Raw genomic sequence first — 27,958 nt, 5'->3', positions numbered from 1 at the left:
CCTTTTTTTCCTCTTCTTCTTTTTCCTTTCTTTTTTTTTTTTTTTTTTTTTTTTTTTTTTTTTTTTCATTGCAGGCAAGTTAAATAAAACAAAAAAGGCTGTGTAAAAGAGTGACTTATGCTAGAACTCTTTTTAAATACAAAACCCAGCATAATTTTATTTTGGGACATGTGGTTTTCCCCTGTTTCAATAGGACTCCTGTACAATTAAGTATCAGCCTGGGCTCTACCTGACCTTGTGCCATCAGTGCTGGTCCTAACTACATACTGAATGGCTGAGCCCTGGCTTGTGGGAGAGCCAATAATTGCATCAGATCTAATTAATTGCATGTTACTGTATCTCTGAATCTTTATTTCTTCATTTATGCCGGATGGAAGCACTTGCATTTAAAACAAGCAGCTGCTTTGGCTTGACTGATAAATGCTTAATTCTCTGGCAGGAAGCATGCAAATTATTAAACAATTCTTGGTCTTATTTGCATGTCAGAGAGAAAATTAGGCTATTGGCTTTATCTTTTTGGAAATATCTGACTTGCTAAATGCTCTGGGACAGTGAACCCCCAAGAATGTTGGAGGCTCTGCTTGGCTTGGGTAAGTCAGCTGGAAGTGAGATCTTTCACCCAAACATGCATGGAGGGGCATTCACTTCTCCCTTGGTCATGGGACTGATCCTGCTTCTGCTCTTCCTTCCACTTGCTGTGGCTGAGTTTTAAAGGACAAAGTCAACTCAAAACCTCGACGTTTCCAAAAACTTAAGTTTAAAATAAACTCCTGGAAACAGTTGCCAGTTTATATTTGATTTTTATTTTCTTGGTTTTAAAGAGGTTCAGCTCTCCCACCACTGCTGGGTGATCTGCATCAGCAGGCAAAACCAATGGGAGCAGAGAAGGCCAGAGCAAACACCAAACCCTCCCTTGCCTGTCATCAGTGTTGCTGCCTGCAGTGCAGGCAGAGGAAAAAAGATATTTTCCCTGAACCTCGGGGTTTGAAGTGGTTTTCATAGCACTCAAAAATCTGCTTCTGCACAGGTAATTTGACTTTGAAAGTATGCTTTGAATTTCTCTGCATGTTTGCCTTCTAGTAAAATAGCAGGAGTCTACCACAATGGCTTGGTGTGAATAAATGCTGTCCGGGCAGTTTTGACAGAGCGGTTGGGGAATGCTGATTGTTCAGCATTTGACATACCATGCATGGTGAGGAGGAAGAAGCATGATAAACACCACTTGCTTTCTGTTTGTCACCTTTGTCCTCGTAGAAAACCAGGCGAGAATTGCCTCAACTGGGGAAATGCAGACACAAAATCAGGTGGGAGGCTTGATTGCATTTGCCAGATGGTTTCTTTTATCCTTTGCCACTCAAGCCAGAGAAATCACTTAACACTTTTATCCTTAAGAGCATCAAGCTGTAACAGAAGCTCAGATAACTTGTTATAGCATATTACAGTGCACAGTCTTACAGCTTTCAGCATGCTGAGTGATTGTTGGTTTTAAAGAGACTTTCGCCAAACACTCTGATGTTGTTTTTCACAAGATACCTTGTACTGTCCAGTTCAATTGAGTTTTAAATGTCTCAAGGGCTTTCACTGATTACCTTCAAAGGCTACCTGGACAAGTCTCAGAGGCGCAGACACAATAGAAAAGAGCCATCTTACTGAAGTTTTGTCAGCCTTTGGAATGTGCTACAATGGCTTTTTTACCATTTCAGCAAGCTACAAAGATACAAATTTGGACACTGTTATTTGTGAGGTCGCCACTGTTAGAAGAGGCAAAGGAAGAAGACTGTCTGACCCTGCCACTGTCACTGGAGCAATGGCTGTACAATCAGAGAGGAAACAGGAGCTCAGCTGTGGTTTATGTTCTCAGTGTCCATCATCCATCAGCACAACAGAAAAATTTTGAATTTTAGGGATTAATTAATTTTATGTTTCAAACCCATGGGCTGTGTTAAAGGGTGGCACGTAACCTTAATAATATAAAATTGAATGTCCTCCCATCTTCAACAGCAGAAAAAAATAGAGAACATCTAAAAGTCACCAGCCGGGCTTAGCCTGGAACATGGACAGCCTCGTGGAAAATGAAAAGTCACTTTAAAGTAGAAGTAGCTGAAAAATATTGGTGTGGGAAGAAACACAAATGACTGTGGCCAGAAGCCCAAGGAAGAGCATAATGTTTTGGCCTATTTTGCCTTGCAAAATAACTAATGTGCTACACAGGATATAAATGAACAGATGTGCTTCAAGAACCATTGATCTACAGCCAAGCCCCACTTTTGGATACATACACAAGACTTCCAGTACAGTCTGTGGGACTTAGCCATGTGTATCTGAGCATGGAGGTATCCTCCAGCCATACAGTGTTAAATCATGCTTGATCTTTGGAGTGTTGCTCTCCTGTGCCCTGGTGGGCTTGACCTCACCATGTGCATCTCTTGAGTTAAGCCACTTCCTCCGTTACTTGCTGAGGTGCTGAGATGCCGACGCAAGTGTTCACTTAAATGCCACTGCCTCCATTTTCTCTGAACTTCCAGCTGAACCTAGGTAGAGAGGTCATAAAATACTTAGTTCAGCTAGTCTACCTTGGAGACCCACATTGCAGAGAGCAGTGTAACAGGAGAAGGAGAGCGGGTTACTTTTGCCAAGGTTTGGATTTGTTTAACCCCCCTTTTAAGGCGTATGGATAGGGCCTGTTCCTTGTCACTTCTAGTGATACTGTTGTTGCAGCCACAGAATTTTCTGTTAACCTGTTTTTCTGTTCACAGAGTCTAGCTGGCCTTAGTGAGTGTTCGGTTTAGACTTTTCCAAGATCTTTGTATTAATTATAAAATGGGACATTTTGGCACTCTAAAAAAAAAAAAAAAAAGGAGCAGATTTTCCTCAAACCAACCTTTTCTGCACCCTGCTGAAGGATCAGCCAGAGTATTTCAAACCCCTCCTCCCTTTCAAAGTGACTTTTCTTCCAACCTTAGTCATTGTTTTGGTTTTATTTACTTCCAGTAACCTCAGAATCTCCCAGGTTTGGATAATGTTTCCCCCCACCTCTACCAGCAGCAGTATTTCAAAGTGCAAGTTCTAGTCCAGAAGCCTGGCAGTTATCATATGACTAAAAGAAAATGGTCCTTCTTTGAGAAACTTTACCTTATGAGAGTCCTAATAAACTTGGACTGGGTACAGCTTTTGATAAATTCCCACCCAAGGATCAAACACAAAAGCCAGCCGTGAGATCACAGCCAATAGCACAGTACGTCAGAATCAGCTGATTGTCAGTGTGCCCATGTGCACGTTGGTACTCCCACCCTCTGTTCCCAGACAGTAATAATGCTGTATCTGATTTATGAAAGAGCTGCAGTAGTTGAGAGGTGAAGTTTGCATCTGGCATACAATCAGTTAAGCTTGTCAGGTCTAGGAGGTATTTCATGAGTGACTTTAGGTAGCTAGGTAGAAAACCCTCAGATAAAACATGTAATTCATTGGAGAACGTATTGTACTGATTAATGAGGCATGCTTGAGCAATAAAAAAGAATGTTATATACACAAAACTCACCTCACCATTAAGAAAACAGTAAAGTACAGCCACAACAAAGCCCTGAAAGAAAAAAGAACCACGGTCACAGAACTAGAACTGCAGTGTCAGATTTTGAATAGGGATGAGGCAGCTCAAGGGCATTCAGACAGCTTGATTTTGTCACTGGGACTCTGCTCTGTGGCAGATTTACATGTTATACTTCTTTTTCTTATTTTAAAGAAATAAGAGCTCATCAAATATTACCTGGAATGATCCAAGAGCCAATTCGAAAAACAGCTGAATTTCCATTGTGCCGCTGCTTGCATCTTCAGGGAAAAAGGCAAAGATTATGTAGTGAACCCCAAAGAGAGGGATGAGGAAGAGTGTTGACTTTGCAAGCCTCCTGAGAACAAAGACAGAGGGGAAAGCTGACATAGAAGGAGAAAGAAGAGCTCAGGTGAGCTAATGTGCATGAAGTCACAATGTAATGGACATACTTGTATTGGTTGAAATCACTGCTCTGTCCTTCAGGTGAGCTGAGCTTCCTCATCAAGATTCTTAAAATGTTGACAAAAAGAATAAAATTAATCTGGGGAAAAAAAAAAAAAAAAAGAAAAAAAGGATGGGAAAAAACCCTTCCAAACCAAAGGAAAACCACAACCAAACAACAAAACAAAGTGTTGACCAAACACTTATGTAACTGCCAGGTATCAGCAGAGAAATTGGGTGTTTAGGCTGAACAGGCAAAATAGAGAGGCTGGTCTGCCCATGTCCCTGTCCCCATCCCAATTCCTGTCCCTGCCTCTCCGGCCTGTCCAGCCACCCCCGGGTTTGGGTGATGGCTGCTTTCCCTGTCAGTTTGCTGCACCTTTAGTTATGGGGACGATCAGGGCTTATTATCTGGACAAGTGACCAAAGTGCAAGGAGACCAAGCACATTGGTAGGATACCTTATGTCTGGGGTTCAGACAGCCTCAATACAGTCTGGCCCCACATTGGATTCCAGCGAAAGGGCAGTGCTGGATCTACCACTTGCTAAGTGGGGCTGAAAACGCTGCTTGCTCTCTGCCAAAAGATACAGCATGGTTTGGGTTGATGGAGGCAAAGCAGTTAAAAGTGAGCATAGGAGAGAGTCGATACTCAAGCTCTTCCTTTTGCATTTTTCCCCTTCTCCAAGGTCTGTTATCAGACAAAAATGTTGATCGGCTGCTCAGTTTGGGTGAAGATGAAGCAATAGCTGTTTCTGCTCGTTTGACCCTCAGGCAGAGAGCAGGAGCCCCAGGGGAGGCAGAGCTGGCCTGAGCATGCCTCTCTCCCACGGCCAGCTTGTAGCACCGGGGATTGACTTGGGTTTTGTCTGGCCTTTGCACCAGGGCTCCCAGCATCATTCTGCGCCTGCATAGCCTGCAGATCTAAGCCCCTTTTGTAACACCCTGCACTGTAACTCTCCTCTGTGCCTGGAAACACCATCACAGTGATGCATCCTTTTCATGATGGCTTGGACGTGCCTGTGGATGTTGGAGCAGGGCTCTGAGGTGGTGAGTTTCCCTAAAAGGAGTGGGTCTACTGTAGATGGGACAGATCCAGGGTGTCCCTGTGTTCCCTAAATTATTGGATGAAGAGGGAGCAACTTTGCCTGTGTGGTCTGGGCAGCTGAGAGTGTCTGGAGAGGGCTGGGAAACATGGAAGGAAAGACTGAAATATTTTGGGGCTACTATGGAGGAAGGAGGCTCAGGCCCGAGCATTCTGGGCTTTTTATTCCACTAGGCCAGTGTAGGCTGAGCAGGACTTTTTGCTGATGAAAAACTACTGTGGAAGGGGGGACAGCAGAATTCCTGCTGGGAGGGATTGCCCGCGAGCAGTGCAGCAATGAATGTTAGCCTAGGAGTACAAAAGAGTTTATCGGTGTTGATTTTCTGGCCTTTGAACTGCTAAAGACTGTGTGCTGTAAGGAATAAAGAGATTAGATCTGAATTCTGAAGAACTGGCCGTTTGTTTGTCTCTGGATATGGGCTTGAGAAAAGCCTCTCTTAGGTAAAGAGACAGAGTCATGCAGGGGGCTCCTGCTAAGTTAGATGTGATCAGGATTTTGATGAAACTTGGAAGAGGATGGGTGTGGTGGCCTTCAGAAGGTAAATGAAGATTGTGCTTTTTGCCTTGCAGAGTGCCTGGGCCTTGTTGGCATTTAACTGTTGCTGAATAGCTCCTGGAGCATCAGGGTTATAACATTAAGGAAAACAAATGCTGTGGCCTCATTAAATTGATCCTGAATAATCTGTGTGGCCTTCAGCTTGTTCTTGTGGGGTGAAGGGTTGCTCAGGGGTAAATGGAAGCAGAACTTTAGACCACCATCTCTGCCGCCTGGGTTTCCAAAACAGCGTGCAAGTGTTGCAGTTTGTGTTTTGCAAACATAATGGCTCCTACTGGCAACACAGAAACCTTGACCAACTCTTGGGTTCTCGCCTTGGAGTGTCAGCAGCTTACTTGAGAGTAACTAGCACTTTGCATATTTCTGTACATGGGCTTTGGCTTCAGATAGATCACTGCAGAGTGGTCTGCTCCAGAGCATCTCCATTGGGCAGAACAGCTACCTCCAAGAGGCAGCTTCTGCACCATGGTACCTAAGGCTCTGAGTACCAGCAAATGCTCAAACCACAGGTGCTGAGTATAACATGTACTGAACTGTTCTTGACATTGCTACTGCCTTGTACTGGGTAGACTCACACCAAATTTGAATGTGCATGCTCATTTCAGTGAGCAATTCCATAATAGTGTAATTGCAGTCCACTAACATATGGTGGGGGCAGCATGTGAGCTGTTTTCATTATTGAAAACAAAAGTTAATGGTCATGTAAGGCAAGTTGGTTTTGGCTTTGCTGAGAGGGGCATTGACCAGGAGACAAAGGCGATTGTACTGAAATGTACAGTCCATTTGTTTCTCCTCCAGAGCCTTCCTTGAAACAGTCCAAAACAAGCTTCCACAAGCCAGCCAAGTTCATATGAAATCAACAGGATGTGGAAACCCGATCTTCTTCAGGCTCTTGCTTCTTGGGAGGACACTCCAGCTTTTCTTTTGAACTCAGCTTCGGGGCACTAGTTACTGACTAAATCCTGCTGAGCAGAAGTTGCTTAAGCACTATGTGTCACACCAGTTCAGGCACATGTCTAAATCAGTTCATTAACACGCTTCTAAAGCATGTTGACTTCATAGTATTTGAAAATACAGTTTGAATCTGCATGTCCCAGAAAAGACTTACAAAAATAGACAAAACTACAGGGCCTCTAATGATCCACCAGGTATTGGCGTTGGTGTTGATGTCCCAACACCTGTAAAAATAGAAGAGAAGGTGCAGTCAGTTATCAAAACACTGGTGTCTTTTCAAAGAGGTTTAGTGTGTTTTGCACTTCAGATAGGCCACTATTCCCTTCTACAAAATCAATTTCCTGTTCTCACTTAAAGGTACAACATTTCTGATGAAAAAATGTACACTTGCACTGGATGAAAGTATACCCTTCCCTTAGAGTACAACCACTGTTCAAGATTCTGGAAGAGAGAAGAGAAAGGAACAAAGTTTCACTGATCAGAAAGTCAAATACAGATGCTGAAAACATTGTGGGCTGACTTTGCACTTGAAGGCCACCTTCTACTGGTGGAAATACTCAGATCAAATCTGAGGCTCTTTCTTAGGTTGCTCAGCTGGACCTCTACTCCCACCCACACTAGGATCCAGGCTCACACCACAACAGGCTGATGATTGATTTGCTTGGCTGCCATAGCCCAAAAATGAGCAGGACCCTGAGGAGCAGCCTGTGCAGGGGCTGCATGCTCCCCATGGAGTGCCACCTTCCCCACATCCACACAACTTACCCAATGTTTTCATGGAGTTGCCTAGCAGTCACCCATGCAGCCACAAATACAGTTGGGGCACCTGCAATTGGAAAACCTAGTTACTGCTCCACAAGTCCATCCCAAATGCAAAACAAACCCACAGCTATTCTTACTGAAAAGAAAACCAGTACCCCATCCGAGAGCGATGAACCACCAGAGGAACTTCCTTTCTGAGAAGAAGGAAATAACCAGAAGAGTGTGGAGGTACAGTCCCTCCACGAGGAGCCAGCTGTAGTTAGACATGATGCAGTACTGAAAGAACACCATGGTGAGCCTACACCCAGCCTGAGGAAAGAGACGATAATTAGCTTCTGCCTGGGTTTGCATCTACCGTCTAACAGAGAGAGAGCTGTAAATAAATCTTGGCAAATAGAGATTTTATAGCAATTAGGGGACTGAATGGGTGGCCCTGAGACAGGTGATCACATGATAATAAAGCTAGGTTGGCATTCGTAAAAGCATTAATCAACTCTCTCACTAGCAAGAATCAAAGGGTGTCATGGGCATGGGTTTGGGTTACTGTCTCACTTAAAGGAGGTTTCACCTTATTAGTATCAGTAGCACTAATACCACCTTAAAGATGCACGTGAACATATTTGTCATTATTTTTTTCTTAAGAAAAAAGGCCAATAAAGATAAGTTCAAATTTGCTCAAAACATTCTTGGTCAGCAACAGAAATGCGGCAAAACTGGGGGGAGTGTGGGTAAAACAAACAAACAAAGAAAGGCATTTTTGTGATGTGGGATTTTTGCTTCTGTGTTTCCTCCCCTAATTCTTATCTTTTGGTTTAAAGTATTGAACAACATTTCCAGTGCTCATTCGCACTCCCAATTTTCAAGATATTTTGCTGCCAATCAAGAGAAAAAGACAAAAAACAATTCAAAATTTGGGAGGTTCCTTTTCTTTTCCAGGCTTTCTCAAGATATGAGTGCAAACCCGTATCTTACTGTCAGGTCTCACCCTGCAGTTTAAGTCAGCAATACTTGATGTGTTCTCATACTTTTCCTGCCAGCCCCATCTACCAGGATCTAAAATCCGTGTAATAATCTCCGCCCTGGTTGTGTATCCTGTGTTCAAAGCCTGAGACACCCATGTTTAGGCATTTCTGGGTCAACGTGCTGAACTCCTGGTGTCTTCTGCAGCCATCTAGTTAACACAGTCGAACAGATGAATGCAGTAATCTACTTCAGACTGACCTGGATACCTTCTGTTCCAGTATTTCTAAGGGCATCTATAGCCTATATGAGGAACTACATCTGGGTTTCTGTGTGTATGCTCCAGCCTAGGCTGCTTTTGCATCCTCATGCCTCCCTCACTCATCCAGAATACTCCCAAACAGAGAAACCTCAGCCAGGAATGACCAAGATGAGGCATCAATTGACAGACAAGGGAAAAGGCGTACCTCTCTTCTTCCATAACCCCATATGTTGAATAGAAAGCTGGGACGGAGATTTGCTTTCCTGCACCCTAACTACTGCTAGGATCCTCCAAGGGAACTGAGGCATGGAGCAAGCTAGAAGGGAGAGGGTTACCATGTATGCTCCACAGTAATTTATGTCTTCAGAGGAAAACAAAACGGCATCCTTGATGAAGTTGGATGAGGCTCGCAAAATGAATGATGTGAAGAGGTGCATGTGGATGTAGTTCCTCGTACAGCGAAGTCTTCTGTTGCAAAAAAGAGAGAGAGGTCCCATGAAGTTGCATTCCTAGCTAACATGAGTAACTTGTGGCTGTAAACAGCAGGTTTCAACCCTTATTAATGCTGAACTGACAAATTAAGAACACTGTTTTTCTGCCTGTGAAAGGAAGACTGATGCATTTCCCAAGAGGGATATCCTGGAGAAGACCTTGAAAAGCTGAAGTCACATCTGCTCCCCTCAGATACTTAAACAAGCTGAACACTGCCAGAATAATTATGGTTTCATGTTGATACACTTGTTCTAGCCTCCCTTCTTTCTGGAGTAACATGAACCAAAGCTGTTTATCCACACCTGGGTGGATTTATTTGGTTTGCTTGCACAGTGCACTTGTGCATGCAACGTTTTCTGTATTAAATCTCCACATAATCTGCATCCAGAGGCTGTGCAGCCAGAAGACAAGTTTGCAAAACAGTTGGGGTTCCTTCTGCCCTTCTGACACTTACTGTAAGGGAATTCTTTTTCACTGAATAAGTAGCAAAGTACAAATTCCAGGTTATAAGGTTGTGTGAACCTTATGCTGTGACAGATTGCCGCTGTAAACTTCAATTTTTTACTTGCCCTGAAAGCCAACAGAAGGACCTTGTGTTGGCTGAGATGACCAGAAGTCCTGGCCAAATCCAAACCAGAGATGCTTCTCCTCACCTAAAAGAGATCAGGACCACTAAGGCTATCATCAGCGTCACGAGGGAGGTGCAGTATCCAATGGTGTACATGGTCTTCAGAGTCATGAAATAGGAGCGCTGCAGAGGAACATATATTCACATCTTTACCTTTGACAGTCTGGTAGAAATTAGCCCATACAGGAAGAAAGATGTCTGTTCCTATTTAATAAACAAATTTTCTTGTAAAATCAGCTACTGAAGTTTTACCCTGAGCAACCCATTCTGATAATTTGAAGGAAGCATTTATGCTGAAAAACACTTGTAAGAATAACCCCAAAGGAGCTAAATCACAACCTCATCCAGTTTCTTCTAACATATTCCTCCCCCAGGGCTCCAGAGCAGCAGATCTGTGGTCATAGGCATTCATACTCACTCTTGCCTCATTCGTTGTGTCATTGACATTGTAGCCACAAGCGATATCAGGTCTTGGGTATGGGTCAGACCAACCTTCACTTGTACAGTTTCGGTAGACAAAACCTGTGTGGTAATAACAGAATAAAAAGACAAAACCAGGCGTGATCATTTCAAATTGTATCTTTGGTCTTCCCGGGGGTTAGTCACCAACCTATAGGGTTGCTCCAAGAGTAAAGAGAACATTTTCCCCCTAGGCAATACACTCGGCATAGCTGAAAGTGAAATGCAACTGAGCTAATTATGTTGATACTTGCCTAGTGTACTTGTATGGGTTATGATATTGTTTGCCCACTCAGGGACGACTGTGATGGATGTGTTTTTATTAATTGCAACATAAATAATATTGTTCAGTACATCTGGTATTTCTTTGTCAGTATTCCAAGATCAGCAAACACATGACTTGCTCAATCACAGATTCATACTCTGCAAAACTGGTACTTTCCTGAATGCTCCCGCCTCTTCACTGTGGTTTGTTATGGTCCAAAGAGAATACAAGACTTTAGATGGTCACAGCTTTTTGGTGAGATTTCAATGAAAAAATGAAAGCTTTGTCCCTATATGCACGTCTTGGCATCATCTTACACTGTTGATTTCCTTGCTTACTTGTAAATTAAAGGCTAGGATGGGATTCCCCTCACTTAAGTTAGACTTCTGGAAACTGAATGTTTGAGTCCAACTGTGTCCCTCATGGCCGTCTTTCTAGTCAGTGGAGAAAAAGAGGCATTTGTGGAATTCACCTCATTTTCAGACAGACATCTGCAGAGGATGGTTTGTCTGACCCACTTCTGCTGGGATATCTGACTTGTAGGCTCCTAAGGCTGAGTGAGATGGATCCCCAGCAAGTTGCACGTGGTTGAATAGGACAGGTTTGAACATGTCCACATTCATATTTGGGACTAAAGTGGAAGTGGGAAGTCCTGCCCTACACACCTTACAATCTCATTGGAATCAAATGACCCTAGCGGGCATGTAGGTTATGTGCTCAAGAGAAGAGAACTTTTTACAAAGAAGTAAAACCAGTACCTGCCATCCTGCTCACCTTAGTCTGTCAAGTAGGAGCCACACTTTAGAAACATGGAGTGAAATCCTGGCTTCGCTGCAGCAATGTCAATACTAGAAAGGACTTAGAGAGGACCTGAAATCAGCAGCCCTTCTTGGTAGAAGCCTTGCCAGAAGGCGTCATAAAAGTTCACTTTTTTCCCCACACATTTGGCCCTGAAGACTCCAAGGCCATCCAGTTCCTGCAAAACATTCCTGCAGTGTTGGGGGAATGGAGGTAGATGCGTGTGCAGCAGTGTTTGACACTGGTTTATGCTCTTTGAAGCTGTGCTGAGACTGTCAGGACAGAGTCAGGGCTCCTGCTACCTCTGGGCTAATTCTGGTACCCTGACAGCATGTCTGCACTCGATTTGAGCTCACCTCTGTAAAACTGCAAGGCACAGCAAACATGCTGAGACTTCCAAATGGAAAGAGCTCTGGGTGTGTCAGTAACAGACCGTTATTATGACGCTTTTATGAACATCTTGTTCCAGCTTAGCATCTTTCAAAGGGCCAGGCTTGCTTTTTAAGCCAGGTTTTCTATGTCCTGCTGCAATGTAGCAACAACAGGAGAGAAACATCTCTCCCAAACAGTTCTCCCCAATCTGTTTTGGCACTCGGCAAGAGAGTCATAAGGTAGTAAATTCTTTGCTTCAGCTTCGATTATTAAGACACACATACTTAACTCAGAGCAAAGTGGTGTGCTTGTAAACATGTCCATAACTGGTTTTTGCCTGAGGATATCAAAGTATATCAGACAGAAGACATGAAGTTCTGTGTTGGTGTGTGCATGTGATTGTGTTATATGCAAAGGATGGGAGATTATGAGCAAAATTTTAACAATGATACTTGCTTATGGGTGGCACACACACTGGGGAAGCTGCAGCATTCTCAGAATTCTCAGCAGAACTCAGAGCGGACTTGGGGTCTGCAGTCCATCTAACAATCAGTTTTTGGTGTTTACTGGTGACTTCGAGTCTTCTGGAGTTGCCTAGGCAAGGGGGAACACTGGCTAAAGGTATGGCTGTGGAACTGAGGACATCTGATGTGGCCTTCTTTGACTCCGAAACCCCACAATCATCGCACCTTTCCACACTTCTTCCCTGATACATAATGTGCAGGCCTGCATGTGAATAGAATCATCGAATCATAGAATAGTTAGGGTTGGAAAAGACCTTAAGATCATCTACTTCCAACCCCCCTGCCATGGGCAGGGACACCTCACACTAAACTATGCCACCCAAGGCTTTGTCCAACCTGGCCTTGAACACCGCCAGGGATGGAGCATTCACAACCTCCCTGGGCAACCCATTCCAGTGCCTCACAACCCTCTCAGTAAAGAATTTCTTCCTTATATCCAATCTAAACTTCCCCTGTTTAAGTTTTTACCCATTACCCCTTGTCCTGTCACTACAGTCCCTGATGAATAGTCCCTCCCCAGCATCCCTATAGCCCCTCTTCAGATACTGGAAGGCTGCTATGAGGTTTCCACGCAGCCTTCTCTTCTCCAGGCTGAACAGCCCCAACTTTCTCAGCCTATCTTCATATGGGAGGTGCTCCAGTCCCCTGATCGTCCTCATGGCCCTCCTCTGCACTTGTTCCAACAGTTCCATGTCCTTTTTATGTTGAGGACATCAGAACTGCACACAATACTCCAAGTGAGTTCTCATGAGAGCAGAGTAGAGGGGCAGGATCACCTCCTTTGGCCTGCTGGTCACGCTCCTTTTGATGCAGCCCAGGATACAGTTGGCTTTCTGGGCTGCGAATGCACACTGAAGCCGGCTCATGTTCATTTTCTCATCAACCAGCACCCCCAAGTCCTTCTCCACAGGGCTGCTCTGAATCTCTTCTTTGCCTTATGTTACTGTTAGGTTACAGATTATTTTATTTCTTTGATCTGTTATATGGGAAGGGGCCAGACAGTCTGGGCTGCAGATTCAAGTCTAGATGTCAGCACAAAGCACAGAGACCAGGGTTTGGTCAGAGCTCAGAGCTATCTGTGTCCCTCAACGTATGGTTCTTTGGCATTTGTGGCTGCCCATCTGCTTTGTCGGTGGTGAGGAGAGAAAACTTTTGCCTTTTTTCCAAACAAACAGATCTGTTTTTCTTTGCAAAACTGCTTCAAACAGGGCAATTACTGTAACAGTAATTAAACACAGGAGTCACAAGCCAACCACAGTATAAAATCAGAGGAGAATGTGGCTATGAGAATGAGAATAAACTATTGCTGACTTTGACCCAAAATGCCAGATGCAGAGACTGAAATAAGATGCAAATTCCAATGAACCACGTCTTGGGTTTCTTTTTTGAACACTGTCACTCTGATTATTACTTATCAGAAGCTGTTCAGCTCCTAGCCTCTTGATAAGGATGGCAACTAAAGTTTAAAGCTGTTAGACGATCTTCAGGATAACACAGTGCACACTTGACATGTAATAATGACCTTTGGATGTACAAATTCCTGTTTTCCTTCCAGGTAAGAAGGCCAGAGACAGGGTGCAGTTCCCTCTAGTGGCTGTATCAGCAGGGTTTTCATTTAATGCTTTTAAGCGCTGGTATCACTACTCAAAAGATTTGTGAGCACATGACAGACGATTTCTTCAGTAGTGATCTGTGTCTTTGTGTAGTTTATCCTCTGTCTTTAAACCAGATTATAGGACCTGATAGGCAGCTACTATTTGTGTGTACAGAAAGTAGCACAGTATTTATTTTAATCTGAATGTCTCATGTCTGCTTTTATTTAAAGAGCACTAAGTGCTTCTCCTCTGTCTTCTCTGGTTTTTATTAGACAATCTAATACTTTGTCTCCCATTCCTCCCTCCATAAAATGAATGTCTGCTTTTCTGTAAGTACTAGACCTTATTAATCTCTGTCCTATAACTGAACAATGTAAAACCCTATTTCAATTTGAATCATTAACTTGCTGAAGAAAAATCTAAGCACATTTCTTGGGCATTGCTGAAAAGTAGAAATGAACAGAAAGCAGACAGAAACTCCTACTTAATGGCTCATGATTACTCTAGCACACTGGGAATAAATTTCACTTCACTTCTATCTTAAAAATCCCAGCAAAAGGACAAGTGTTGCTTCAGCTCATCTCTTTTTGAGTAAGTTGTTTGGTAAGCCACGACATCTGAGTTTCCGTGAATTTGTGCCACTTTTGTGGAGCCTGTCACAGCCAAGGGATTAACACTCTGGTACAGATTTCTTCTTGATGGAAGCAAAAAGGGGATCTTTTTTGCCTGGCTGTTTTGCCAAAACTTGTGTGAACTTAATGCTCTGTGAATTTTTGTCTGTGTCAAGCTCAGCTGAGATCAGCCACTGGATCTGGGAGTTATTAGAAGGGGAAAGACAGACAGAAATACATAAACACAGAGGCTGAGTGGTGAAAACTTTTTCCCCCAAGAAATCATGCTAAAAGCTGCTTTTCAGGACAACATTTACTTCCTGCACTTTTTTTCCACCTGGTTAAGAAAAGTAAACACTTAAAACACTTCGCTACTTTAATTCCAGAATTTCCCACATTCAGTTTAGTGTTGGAAATGGAGCTGCTAAGTTAACATTGCTCTATAAAAGAAGCAGGGACACAATTTCACTTCAAGTTCAGAACTGACAGTGGCATCTTTGTAAATAACATATTTAATAAAGCATGCCTGGGCAATAAAAGCATGTTTTAGTGTTACCTTTTTTCCCAGTCAGCATCTGGAAGAATTCAGGGCACTGAGCACTGACAATCTGTCCCACGGTGGATGAAGGCCAGCAGCTCATGTTATCCCACATTCCAGCACATCTGCCTGAGAGGGCAACAGCAAAATACCATGCAGCATCTCCAAGTGATGAAACACCATAAAACTTCTGCCAACAATAAAACACAATGAAACAAGCAACAAAGCACCAGACAGCATCTCTCAGGGACCAAGGCAGCTACAGGAACAAAGATGTTCAGTACTCTGAACAGTAGAGTACCTGGATGAGACAGAGCACGACCTGTTGAAACCTGTCAACACTTCGATAGGGTGGAACAGGTCCTGCTTGCTTCAAATCACCCCCAGCAAGCTGTAGGCCTGTCCCATTCTGGTCCTTGAGTCCACTAATATATACTAGCCAGACAAAGAGCAACTTGGGGCATTGTGATCTTTTTATCAGGCCCTTGACTATCCATCTGTCTTCTAGTAACTATTGAATGGCCCTGGAAAGATGAAGGAAACCAGATGTGAACTTCTTAGCTCATTTTTCAGTCTTTCTAAAGCTTCCACATCTTCTTTCATGTGAAGGTTTCTAAAGCTTCCACATATGTTTTCTTTACATAACCCTTCTGTAAATAGAAAAAGATACAACTTGACTAAGAGTTTAAACAGCTTCAGAATGGTACTGGGGAAAGGGCAGAGAGGAACAGTATCTATGTCATCCTTTTATCACCATAAATACCACTCTGCTTGTTCAGGCAGTTTGCGCGGCAGTTCGCGCGGGCAGGCAAGCAGGATGGTGAGTACTCGCCGTATGACTGGGGCCCAGTCTGGGAGCTCTGCTCTGGCTGCCCCCACAGTAGCCAGCGTAGGCACCCAGACAGAGCTGATGAGAGGGGAGGCTGCAGTGCAGAGCTCAGAGTGTAGAGAGTGCCTGCACTGGTCTCCTGAGGGAACGATGCCAAATGGGCAGGGCTGTACTTGGTGCTCCCTGGTGGAGGTCCTCTTGCAGCAGGTGGCTGAGCTGCAGGATGCTGTTGATAGGCTGCAAGATATCAGGGAAGCTGAGAGGAAACAGGACTGCCTCTTCCAGGCCCAAACTGTGCAGGGGCCTCAGGCATCCCTTGAAGCTCATGGAGGAGTGGAGGATGCTGTCAACCCAGGAAGCTGGGAAATAGTAACAACAAAAAACAACAAAAAAAAAGACGAAGAGGACAATTAAAAACAAGGGGCTTCCTCCTAAAGCTGTTGTCCCCACGCAGAACCGCTTTGCTGTTCTGCAGGGGGCTAAGAAGGAAGGGCACTTGCACCAGAAACAACCATCTGGTGCTCCGGTAAAGAAGATCACTACTGGTGCTGCCAGGAAAAAGAGACGGGTCATAGTGGTAGGGGACTCTACTTTGAAAGGGACAGAGGCACTCATCTGTCGGCCTGACCCAGTCTCGAGGGAGGTGTGTTGCCTACCTGGGGCACGGATCAGGGATGTTGCAGAGAGGCTGCCTGCTCTAGTGAGACCCACGGACTATTACCCACTTCTGGTGATCCATGTGGGTGCTAGTGATGTTGATAGCAGTAGCCTGGAGAACATAAAGAAGGACTACAGAGCCCTGGGAGAGGTGGTTAGGGGCTCTGGAGCTCAGGTTGTCTTTTCATCAATTCTCCAGGATACAGGGGGAGACCTTAAAAAAGCTAGGAGGATTGGCCAGGTTAATAAATGGTTAAAAGTTTGGTGCCATAGTCAGGGGTTTGGGTGTTTTGAATACGGGACCCAAGTTAGTAGGTCAGGTCTACTGGGGGCTGGTAGAGCTGATCTGACAAAGAAGAGGAAGAGTGGTTTTGGTAGGAGGCTTGCCAGGCTGGTCAAGGTTTCTTTAAACTAGATGTGTTGGGGGAGGGGGGAACGTTCCATCCCAACACACCCAGTCAGTTGCCGGCACCTACAATAAATGCTCGGAGCGATGCAGAGATATTCCAGCCACTCCAGCCAATGAGCCGGCTTCATTTGGAGCTCGGCTCAGATGCCTCTATACAAACGCCCGTAGCATGGGAAACAAACAAGAGGAATTAGAGATGTGTGCACGACTACGGGAGTATGACATAGTAGGCATCACAGAAACATGGTGGGATGGCTCCTATGACTGGAGTGTTGGAATGGAAGGTTACAGGCTCTATAGAAAAGACAGGCCTGGCAGGCGGGGAGGGGGAGTTGCTATTTATGTTAGGGATAGGGTGGAGAGTATGGAACTCTGTCTGGGGACAGGTGAGCAGTCGACAGAGAGTTTGTGGGTCAGGGTTAAAGGGAGAGCAGCAATGGGGGACATTATTGTGGGGATATGTTACAGACCGCCTGATCAAGAGGAATCTGTGGGTGAAGTGGTCTATAGGCAGATAGGAACAGCCTCAAGCTCACAGGCCCTTGTTCTTATGGGAGACTTCAACCACCCTGACATCTGTTGGAGTGATGGTACGGCCCAGCACAATCACTCCAGGAGGTTCCTCGACTGTGTGGAAGAGAACTTTCTTCTGCAAGTAACAGAGGAGCTGACAAGGAGAGGTGCCATGCTTGACCTTGTGCTCACCAACAGGGAAGGGCTGGTTAGAAATGTGACGCTCCAGGGCAGCCTTGGTTGCAGTGACCACGAGATGGTCGAATTCGAGATCCTCGGGACAGTGAGAAGAGCGTGCAGCAAGCTCACTGCCCTGGACTTCAAGAGAGCAGAATTTGGCCTCTTCAGGAACCTGCTTAGTAAGGTTCCATGGGACACAGCCCTAGAGGGAAGGGGGGCCCAAGACTGCTGGTTGTTATTCAAGGATCACCTGCTCCAAGCTCAGGAGTGTTGCATCCCAACTAGAAGGAAGTGGAGCAAGAGGGCCAGGAGACCTCCTTGGATGGATAAAGAGCTGCTCAGGAAAATTCAAAGGAAAAAAGAGGCTTATAGAAGGTGGAAGCAGGGACAGGTGGCCTGGGAAGAATACAGGGATGCTGTCCGGGAAGCTAGGGACCAGGTGAGGAAGGCTAAGGCCCAGTTAGAATTGAACTTGGCTAGGGATGTTAAGGATAATAGGAAGGGATTCACAGTATCACAGTATCACAGTATGTTAGAGATTGGAAGGGACCTCAAAAGATCATCTACTCCAATTCCCCTGCTGGAGCAGGAATGCCTAGATAAGGTTACACAGGAATGTGTCCAGGCGGGTTTTGAATGTCTCCAGAGAAGGAGACTCCACAACCCCCCTGGGCAGCCTGTTCCAGTGTTCTGTCACCCTCACTGAGAAGAAGTTTCTTCTCAAGTTTAAGTGGAACCTCTTGTGTTCCAGTTTGTACCCATTACCCCTTGTCTTATCATTGTTTGCCACTGAGAAGAGCCTGGCTCCATCCTCGTGACACTCCCCCTTTATATATTTATATACACTAATAAGGTCACCCCTCAGTCTCCTCTTCTCCAAACTATAGAGACCCAGCTCCCTCAGCCTTTCCTCATAAGGGAGATGCTCCACTCCCTTAATCATCTTAGTTGCCCTGCGCTGGACTCTCTCTGTCCTTCTTGAACTGAGGGGCCCAGAACTGGACACAATATTCCAGATGTGGTCTCACCAGGGCAGAGTAGAGGGGAAGGAGGACCTCTCTCGACCTACTGACCACCCCCCTTCTAATACACCCCAGGATGCCATTGGCCTTCTTGGCCACAAGGGCACAGTGTTGACTCATGATCATCCTGCCATCCACTAGGACCCCCAGGTCCCTCTCCCCTACACTACTCTCTAACAGGTCGTTCCCCAACCTATATTGGAACCTGGGGTTGTTCCTGCCCAGATGCAGGACTCTACACTTTCCCTTGTTATATTTCATCAAGTTACTCCCTGCCCAACTCTCCAGCCTGTCCAGGTCCCGCTGGATTTGGATGGCAGCACAGCCTTCTGGCGTGTCAGCCACTCCTCCCAGCTTAGTGTCATCAGCAAACTTGCTGACAGTACACTCAATTCCCTCATCTAAATCATTGATGAATATATTAAATAATACTGGTCCCAGTACTGACCCTTGAGGCACTCCACTAGATACAGGCCTCCAACTAGACTCCGTCCCATAGACTACAACTCTCTGGCTTCTATCCTTCAGCCAGTTCGCAGTCCACCTCACTACCTGATCATCCAGACCACACTTCCTCAATTTAGCTATGAGGATGCTGTGGGAGACTGTGTCAAATGCTTTGCTGAAGTCAAGGTAGACCACATCCACTGCTCTGCCAGCATCCATCCACGATGTTATTTCCTCATAAAAGGCTATGAGGTTGGTCAAGCATGACTTCCTCTTGGTAAAGCCATGTTGACTGCCCCTCATAACCCTCTTATCCTTGACATGCCTTAAGATGGCACCAAGGATAAGGTGTTCCATCACTTTCCCAGGGATGGAGGTGAGGCTGACAGGTCTATAGTTACCCGGGTCCTCCTTCTTGCCCTTTTTGAAGACCGGAGTGACATTTGCTTTCCTCCAGTCCTCAGGCACCTCTTCCGTTTCCCAAGACTTGGTAAAGATGATGGAGAGTGGTCTAGCAATGACTTCCGCCAGTTCCCTCAGCACCCGCGGGTGCATCCCATCTGGACCCATGGATTTATGGATGTCCAGATTGCTCAACTGGTCCCTAACCCCTTCCTCATCGACTAAGGCAAACTGCTCCGTTGACCTGAATTCATCTGAGGTCTCAGGAGTACAGGGCTCTTCAGGACTGCCTCTGGCAGAGTAGACTGAGACAAAGAAGGCATTCAATAACTCTGCCATCTCTGTATCTTCTGTCACCAGGGCACCCATCCCGTTCACCAGCAGGCCAACCTTGCCTCTGGTGTTAGTTTTATCAGCCATGTACTTGAAAAGGCTCTTTCTGCTGTCCTTGACCCCTCTTGCCAGATTTAATTCTAAGGAGGCCTTAGCCATCCTAGCTGTACGTAGCGAGTAAAAGACAGACTAGGGACAACGTAGGCCTCCTTCAGAAGATATCTGGAGAACTGGCTACCCAGGATTTGGAGAAGGCTGAGGTTCTTAATGACTTCTTTGCCTCAGTCTTCACTGGCAAAATCTCTGACCGCACCACCCAAGTCTTGGAAGGTGAACGCAGGAACTGTGAGAATGAGGACCCTAGGCCCACTGTAGGAGAGGATCTGGTTCGAGACCATCTTAAAAACCTAAACGTACACAAGTCCATGGGACCTGATGACATCCTGGGTCCTGAAGGAGCTGGCGAATGAAGTTGCTAAGCCACTGGCCATCATATTTGAAAAGTCATGGCAGTCAGGTAAAGTTCCTGATGACTGGACAAAGGGAAATATAACCCACATTTTTAAGAAGGGGAAAATGGATGACCCGGGGAATTCCAGACCAGTCAGTCTCACCTCTGTGCCTGGCAAAATCTTGGACCAGATTCTCCTGGAAGGCATGCTAAGGTACATGAAAAACAAGGAAGTGGTTGGTAACAGCCAGCATGGCTTCACTAAGGGGAAATCCTGCCTGACCAATTTGGTGGCCTTCTATGATGGGGCTACGAAACTGATGGACAGGGGCAGAGCAGTTGACGTCATCTCCCTGGACTTGTGCAAAGCCTTTGACACTGTCCCACATGACATCCTTGTCTCTAAATTGGAGAGACGTCAATTTGATGGGTGGACCACTCGGTGGATAAAGAACTGGCTGGATGGCCGCACGCATAGAGTTGTGGTCAATGGCTCGATGTCCGGCTGGAGACCGGTAACGAGTGGTGTCCCTCAGGGGTCGGTGTTGGGACCGGTCTTGTTCAACATCTTTGTCGGTGACATGGACAGTGGGATTGAGTGCGCCCTCAGCAAGTTTGCCGATGACACCAAGCTGTGTGGTTCGGTTGATACGCTGAAGGGAAGTGATGCCATCCAGAGGGACCTCGACACGCTTGTGAGGTGGGCTGATGCCAACCTGATGAAGTCTAACCGTGCCAAGTGCCAGGTCCTCCACCTGGGTTGGAGCAATCCCAGGCACAGCTCCAGGTTGGGCAGAGAAGAGATTCAGAGCAGCCCTGCGGAGGAGGACTTGGGGGTGTTGGTCGATGAAAAAATGAACATGAGCCAGCAGTGTGCGCTCACAGCCCAGAAAGCCAACCGTATCCTGGGCTGCATCAAAAGGAGCGTGACCAGCAGGCCAAAGGAGGTGGTCCTGCCCCTCTACTCTGCTCTCGTGAGAACTCACTTGGAATGTTGTGTGCAGTTCTGGTGTCCTCAACATAAAAAGGACATGGAACTGTTGGAACAAGTGCAGAGGAGGGCCACGAGGATGATCAGGGGACTGGAGCACCTCCCGTATGAAGAGAGGCTGAGAAAGTTGGGGCTGTTCAGCCTGGAGAAGAGAAGGCTGCGTGAAGACCTCCAGTATCTGAAGGGGGCCTACAAGGATGCTGGGGGAGGGACTATTCATCAGGGACTGTAGTGACAGGACAAGGGGTAACGGGTAAAAACTTAAACAGGGGAAGTTTAGATTGGATATAAGGAAGAAATTCTTTACTGAGAGGGTTGTGAGGCACTGGAATGGGTTGCCCAGGGAGGTTGTGAATGCTCCATCCCTGGCGGTGTTCAAGGCCAGGTTGGACGAGGCCTTGGGTGATATGGTTTAGTGTGAGGTGTCCCTGCCCATGGCAGGGGGGTTGAAACTCGATGATCTCAAGGTCCTTTCCAACCCTAACTATTCTATGATTCTATGATTCTATGATCTCTTTCATTATGCCAAGACTGTGTTGGAATAAATAATGCCAATAGTCTGGGCTTGGCTGCAGGTCTCAATGGCTTTTCTACTGCAGCAAAGCAAAGCTTTTCCAAACTTTATCAGTCCTTGGGACTCTAAAGGGAAGGAATTCACATTTGAAGGCCACGGCAAAACACTGATGATACGCACCAATATTCTGTCAAAATCTGCCCATACTGTTTTTCTTCCAAGGCCAGACCTCTGATAGTGTGACACAGCTGCTGGAGGACCTATCTCAGAGCAGCCATTGAACTTAAAGCTCTGCTGGGCTCTGCAGGCACAATCCTGTGGCTCCCTTGCCCTCCCTGCACTTTCTGCCAGCTGAGGCCTCTAGCAGCTGCAGGGACTGGCTGACACTGCTCAGATTCACTCCATTTCCCCAGCCAAGGCTGGCCTTTTTGTGGCCCCCCTGCTACAGTCAGGGTGCAAGGGAGGCTTTTTGTGCCCTTGGCTTGGCTGTGTTGCCTTTTAGCAGGACTGGTAGAGATGCATCAGGCAGCTGGTGGTCAATGAAGCACAGCATGATGGTGATCTCAACTTTGCCGTCTTGCCTGGGTGCTACAAGCTGGCATAGGTAAATTTTGGTCTGTGGTGCAGAGTGTTAATAGAGAAGACCTACGGTTGATGTCCTTTGTGCTACAAACTGCAATCCTGGCCTTTCTTGTTTTGTTCTTCTCCAGACATAGCCTGAAATCTAGATTAGGTCCCTGTTGCCTCTGCTCACTATCACTGGTTTTAGCAAAGCCTTCTTTGTGGGGTTTGTAATATGACAGGGAAAAGAGAGGCCACTGACGCATACAAGGACCACCCTATGCCTGGTAAGGTCCTGTTGTGTGCCAAATACCCTCCACGCTCACTGAAAGCAGAGGGGAGAAAGTGCTGAATGCTGTCTTCAAACACTTCATGCTTTACAAGGCCAGCCTCCATTATCCCAACAAAGATATTGACATTTCTAGAAGTGTATTGATATCCTTCTGCGCAGCAGTCCTGGTGCCTGAAAATACAGAGCTTTTCACAGCCAGGGCACCTCAGCTCCAGTGTCCTCTCTGTGCCAATGTTTATGGAACTTGGTAACTGTTTACATCAAAGCAACAGTTTAACAGCAAATGAAACATCACATTGGGTGATATTTATACCTAGCCATGCAGCATTGTTTGGGTTATCGCACTTCATGCCAGTGTCACTGGCATAAAGTCCCCAAATCAGACTCAGTGCACAGAAATACCTGGAAAAATTGCAACATTGGGATGGTCTCCTTCCAGAAGGAGGTATTTTCAGATGCATTATTTCCCAGAATTACTTCATAGTTCACCAAGGTAACAAATCCTCCTTGAGCAAAGACCAGCAAAAGGAAATTCCTGGACTCTTTCTTTGAGAACCATTACTTGGGGAAAAGATGTACATCTTACCCTTGTTTATTCCTCTGGGTTTTCACTGCCAGGATATGTGTTTGCAGAGTTACAGAGACAGAGAGGGGCATAGTCATTCTGGCCACTTTCAGCTTAAAGCCTTCTGACATGTGGGTATCCCTGAGCTCATGGCAGTATGCCTTGTTTAATCTGCCTTATAATGTTAAAAGAGCAATTTTGATAGCCACTGGAAATGCTTTCTCAAAGATTTAACAAATCTGATAGTTTTAACTTCCTCTAGATTTCGGGAGAGTGGGCACAGAAGGTAGAATTATTCGACTGAACTAAAACAACACCATCTGTAAAACAGTACTGCCTGCTAATTTATGCTAGTGCTGGTACACACCTGCACAGTCCTGCGAAGTTTAGTTTGCTTGCATCCTTGTCCAAGGTGAGAAGAATTCAAAATCCTTGCAATATGCAAGATTTTGTTGCTGATGTGCTCCCTAGCTCTGAGGACTGCAGCTGAGCAGCTGAGTTAGCTCCTGCATTTATTGCTGTCACAGTAAGGTCAAAATCCCATTCTTGGAGCCTTATAACAGATCTTACCCATTTTTCTGCTCCTAAATGAGAGATGTATACAAGGTGCATGCCTCCTATGGGAAAGAGTGTGGGGTTAACAGATTTTGAGGCCATCTAGCTCATCTGAAAGCATTTTTTGCCATGCACATACATTCAGCCTTTACCCGAGCTCAGGAGCAGATCATTTTCTGTCGTTCTATTCTTTGCCTCCAGGGAGAGAGTCTCAGCACAGTTTTCTTCCTCTCTTTTCAGGACACTCAAGAGGTCGCAGACAGGTGGGACAGCTCTGATCTGCAAATTTTACAAGCATTGGAATCACTTTTTTCTCTTAAAACTTACATCCCTTCAACAGGGTTTGCTGTTCTTATGCTCATGCTCTCCATGCAACCCTATCAACAGATTCTGGGCAGTATTTCTGGGCAATTGAAATACAGTCAGTTTTCCTAAGTCTGCTTTTTTTATAGTAGCAGCAGGCAGGCACAGACTGAGTTTCTGCCTTGTCTCTTTTGCTGACATTACTGTTATTGAGAAAGATGTGTTATTCTGCTAAATTAAGTATATGAGCAGGATGCTCTTCCAAAAGACTGGAGAGACATCCAAGGCACTGCTGGATTCTCCTAGAGCAACAAAGAATTAATTACTTGCCCCTGGCAGCATTAACCAATATACCCGGCGGATCATTTTGCCAGGCACAAGTGATCCAAATATGTCCACGGGTTGCAGACCAGCAAAGCCTGTTTCACTGCTACTGATCAGGAAGCTGCAGGAGCCGACCTGAAAACAGAATCTCACTCAGATTTTTGTGAGAACCTAGGTAGTAATTTGTCCTAAGGTAATTTTTTCACCTTCCCATCTTGCCTCATCCTCCTTTCTCACAAACTGGTGTGGGAAATGTTAGTCTTAACTTAATCCTGATGTAGTAATTAAATGTGCAGTTTATGCTATATGTAGCTGGACCAAAATGAATGTAAAAGCAGCTACCAACCATTAAAATGCCATATATTAAAAAATCATTTGCAGGACAAGCTCCCTGTTGTTATGTCTTGCAGTAAAAAAGTACTTTCACCATTTCTATTATGTTACTAGTTTCTGTTATTTTTAACAATAAAAATACTGAATATAAGCAGGTTCCCATTATAACAAGTGAGATAATTCCTCCCTCATGAGCAAACCCAAAAATCTTTATAAATTCCCACTATGGAACTTACATGTACACACACATATATATGCATACGTGTATATGCACACATGCTTAAAACATTAAAAACAAGTCACCAGGATGTATTATTTGAAAAATATCAATTAGAATTTTTTAATGTCCTTTTTGTGGAAAAGTCAATCCAGCAGCATCATATTACTACTCAACATACTCAATCTTGTAGCATCGCTGATCACTTTCAGATTAGATTTAAGCGACAGAATAATCACTGAAAACCTTGTAATGAGAACTATTGCTTTTCTAAAATTACATTTTTGCCCAACAGACATTTTGGCTGGAATTATTCTGGGTACTGTATTTCTGAACAAAGTCTGATCTTTTCAGCAGTGTATCATGCATCATCTCATCGGTTGGTTGTATTTTACTTGACGATCTTTCTTCCTCGTCTTTGTGTGTCATGAAATAACTAAACTAAAATATTTAGTAATGATAATGTATTGTCATTAATGTAATGAATTTTCTGGAATCACATATGCAAAGAATTCAGGAGAAATAAACTATCTTCCAATACCAGGACTTAAATTTTTTTTAATTCATGTATTATTTGAAGAAATTAGATTTTAAAAATCCATTTAATCTTACTAAAACTAGAAGTATCTGACTGGAGCAACATGTCTAAAGAAATGTCATTGCATTTAGTAGTTCCATTGTTAGCTGAAGGCTGAATTTGATAATTTCTAAAAATGGACAGATTTTTTAAATGTGCATTGTCACTCTATTTTTGTGTATTTTATTACCAATAGTAAAGCAATTTGGTACATTTTCAGAGTTCGCAAGTATAAATGTGCCAGTTAAGACCTACAAGATACTTCTGTAGTATCTCTGTCCAAAAGTTGCCTTGAAAATACATTGAAAAACAATATTAGTGCTGAGCATTTGAAGTGGCCAACAGAACTGGTCTGGTTTGTACACAGGTCATTCAAGATGATACTAACATATGTAAAAATAAATGCTGGCAATCACTTTAGTAACACTCTCAGAAACAGGAAAATTCTTCATCTTAAATAAGCCTATACATCTTGCGGGCACTGTTTTCTTTTAAGGAATGTAGGTCCTAACAAAGCTTTCATTCTAGAAAGAGATTTAAAGCCTATGTTATTTCTCTACAACTAGAATGAGGCTACAGGCTTTTAGCACATTCATCTGGGAAGACCACACTCCTGATCTGATACAGCATTATTTTCTTACATAAAATGTTTTGTTCAAGCAGAAATATGGTATAGTTAATGTCTTACAATTACTGTTTTACCCTGCCAAGTGATGGACATGCTATTCTCCTGATCAGATAAACACTACTGTCAGTTAAGAGATGTGCAACAGGATTTTAAACCCAAAGAAAGCAGTGAGCCCCCAGGTGCTGGTTTAAAGACCTTGTTTTCCACAAGCGTGGTCCCTCAGTCACTCTTTGCCAATGTTGGCATCTGATGGAGCAGGCTGGGTATGAGCAGGGCCATTGGAGGTCCAGCACAGCTGTTTTCTGAGCGATGCAAAATCCCACTTCCTACACCACGGGCAGATAAGCCTGCTGTGCTACTGACTATACTCAGTGTTGCTCCGGTTACTATCCACAACAGGGAGCAAACAGTCTGTCCCTGAACCTTGAAATCAAGGAGGTAAATGGGCTCTTTTACATGCAGCTTCTTGGTCTCTTCCTAAACAGTTCACTGAAACAGCTCCCAGCTCACAGGCTGTCAGATTTTGATGAGAGGGTAAGAAAGACAACCTCCTGTTTTGTTTAAACATAATATAAGATACCAGAACCATTTCACGTAGAAATATCTGTGATTACTAGCTGTCTAGATAACTAGAATGGTCAGAAAGCTGAAGTTTGTGATATTGATAGCAACAGTCAACTACAGCTTTTAACCCATGAAATTAATAGACTAATTGATATAAATAATATCTACAGCCACAGAATTCACAGATATTTAATCTGAATGTAAGTGAGTTTAGTTTAATGAAAGGATTTAAAGGAGAATAAAATATCTCTGGCAAAATCAAACTACATATCTTTAAGGATTAGAAAAGAACAAGTGGAAAGAGATGCTTCCAGTGGCACCCTGAACAATCATATGTTTATAGAGTCCTTTAGGTAGTACCTAATTATAAGAAAGCAAAATGACAAGAAAACCATAAAAGTCACTATTCTTATTGTGGAAAACAATCAAAAAGCAAAAATGTTTGCAGATTGCATTTACTATGTAATTAAAATGTCTAGACAAAGCTCAGGTTTTCTTACAGTGTGAACCAGATCCCCTGCTGGGACAAACAGAATGATTTTTCCAGTAGTTGTAATGAAACAGTAATTTTTTGCATTTGACGAGAATTTGATCCTTTCCCAACATCTCACACCCAAGCTGGATGTATTTCAGTTTTGGTTTTGTATGCTTGCAAAATCTGTATAAGCTGAGCAGCTCCTGGAGATCACAGCCCAGGTTCTGCTGTCCCTGCAGACGAGTCGGAGCTCAGCAGTGACAATTTGCCAGTAAGCATCCCAGTAAAGTGATAAAGCTAAAAGGAAGAAACCAAACTTTGTGGGTCAAACATTGCTTTGCATACCTTCATTCTGAGTCAACTTAGGCATTGGTAGTGGTGGGCATTCCCCTTTAGGGGATTGCTCGCTGGTGTAAATCAGCAGAGTTTTTCTAAATAACATAAAATATTTTCTTTATCACAGAACTTGCTATGCTTACCAAAACACATTAGTAATACTGCTGTTTAAATAGGTTGGGAAACTCAGGCATCCAGCATCCAGCCATCTAGTCTCTGTCAATTTGTGCAGGAAGCAGCAGAAGTGAGAATAAAATAAAAAATATTCCAGCTTCTGCACAGACCTTTTTAAACAAAGACAACACAACTTCATGGAATAGAGGTGCACTTACTCATATGACAGGTGATTCCATGCAATTGGGAATAAATAGCTCTGAACACTTACCGGGACAGCTGAAATCCAGAAGGTGATCACCCAGATGGTCCACATCGTCAATCATAGTCTGTTTCCTTCATCTCTCGCACACCAGAGGACACTGGGCTGTCTGTATGCTCTGCAGCGTGGCTCCTAGCTTCTTTCACTTCATCCCTTTCCCTCCTTCCTTTTTTTCTGTCCCAGCTTTGACCATCCTTAGCCAATGTTTCTCTCCAGCTGCTGAGCCCTAGAGAGCAT

The 27,958-nt window shown here is 44.5% G+C and overlaps 1 protein-coding gene across 1 annotated transcript; it reads right to left on the bottom strand.

Annotated features, from left to right (window-relative positions):
• Positions 1–2,354: 2,354 nt before the first annotated feature.
• SCTR (secretin receptor) lies at positions 2,355–27,958 on the bottom strand (the record flags this gene model as incomplete). Its single annotated transcript, XM_080621984.1, is given in 17 exon segments — positions 2,355–2,531; positions 3,539–3,580; positions 3,764–3,902; positions 3,997–4,088; positions 6,756–6,825; positions 7,367–7,427; positions 7,519–7,672; positions 8,921–9,053; positions 9,731–9,828; positions 10,124–10,227; positions 14,886–14,996; positions 23,741–23,867; positions 27,731–27,781; positions 27,785–27,832; positions 27,835–27,897; positions 27,899–27,916; positions 27,920–27,958. Coding segments are annotated over 17 exon segments (1,527 nt in total).

Source organism: Psittacula echo (assembly GCF_963264785.1).
Source record: "Psittacula echo genome assembly, chromosome: 6".
NCBI lineage: Eukaryota > Metazoa > Chordata > Aves > Psittaciformes > Psittacidae > Psittacula > Psittacula echo.
Note: the sequence above shows the minus strand (reverse complement) of the source record. Positions and strands in the feature narration are given on the sequence as shown.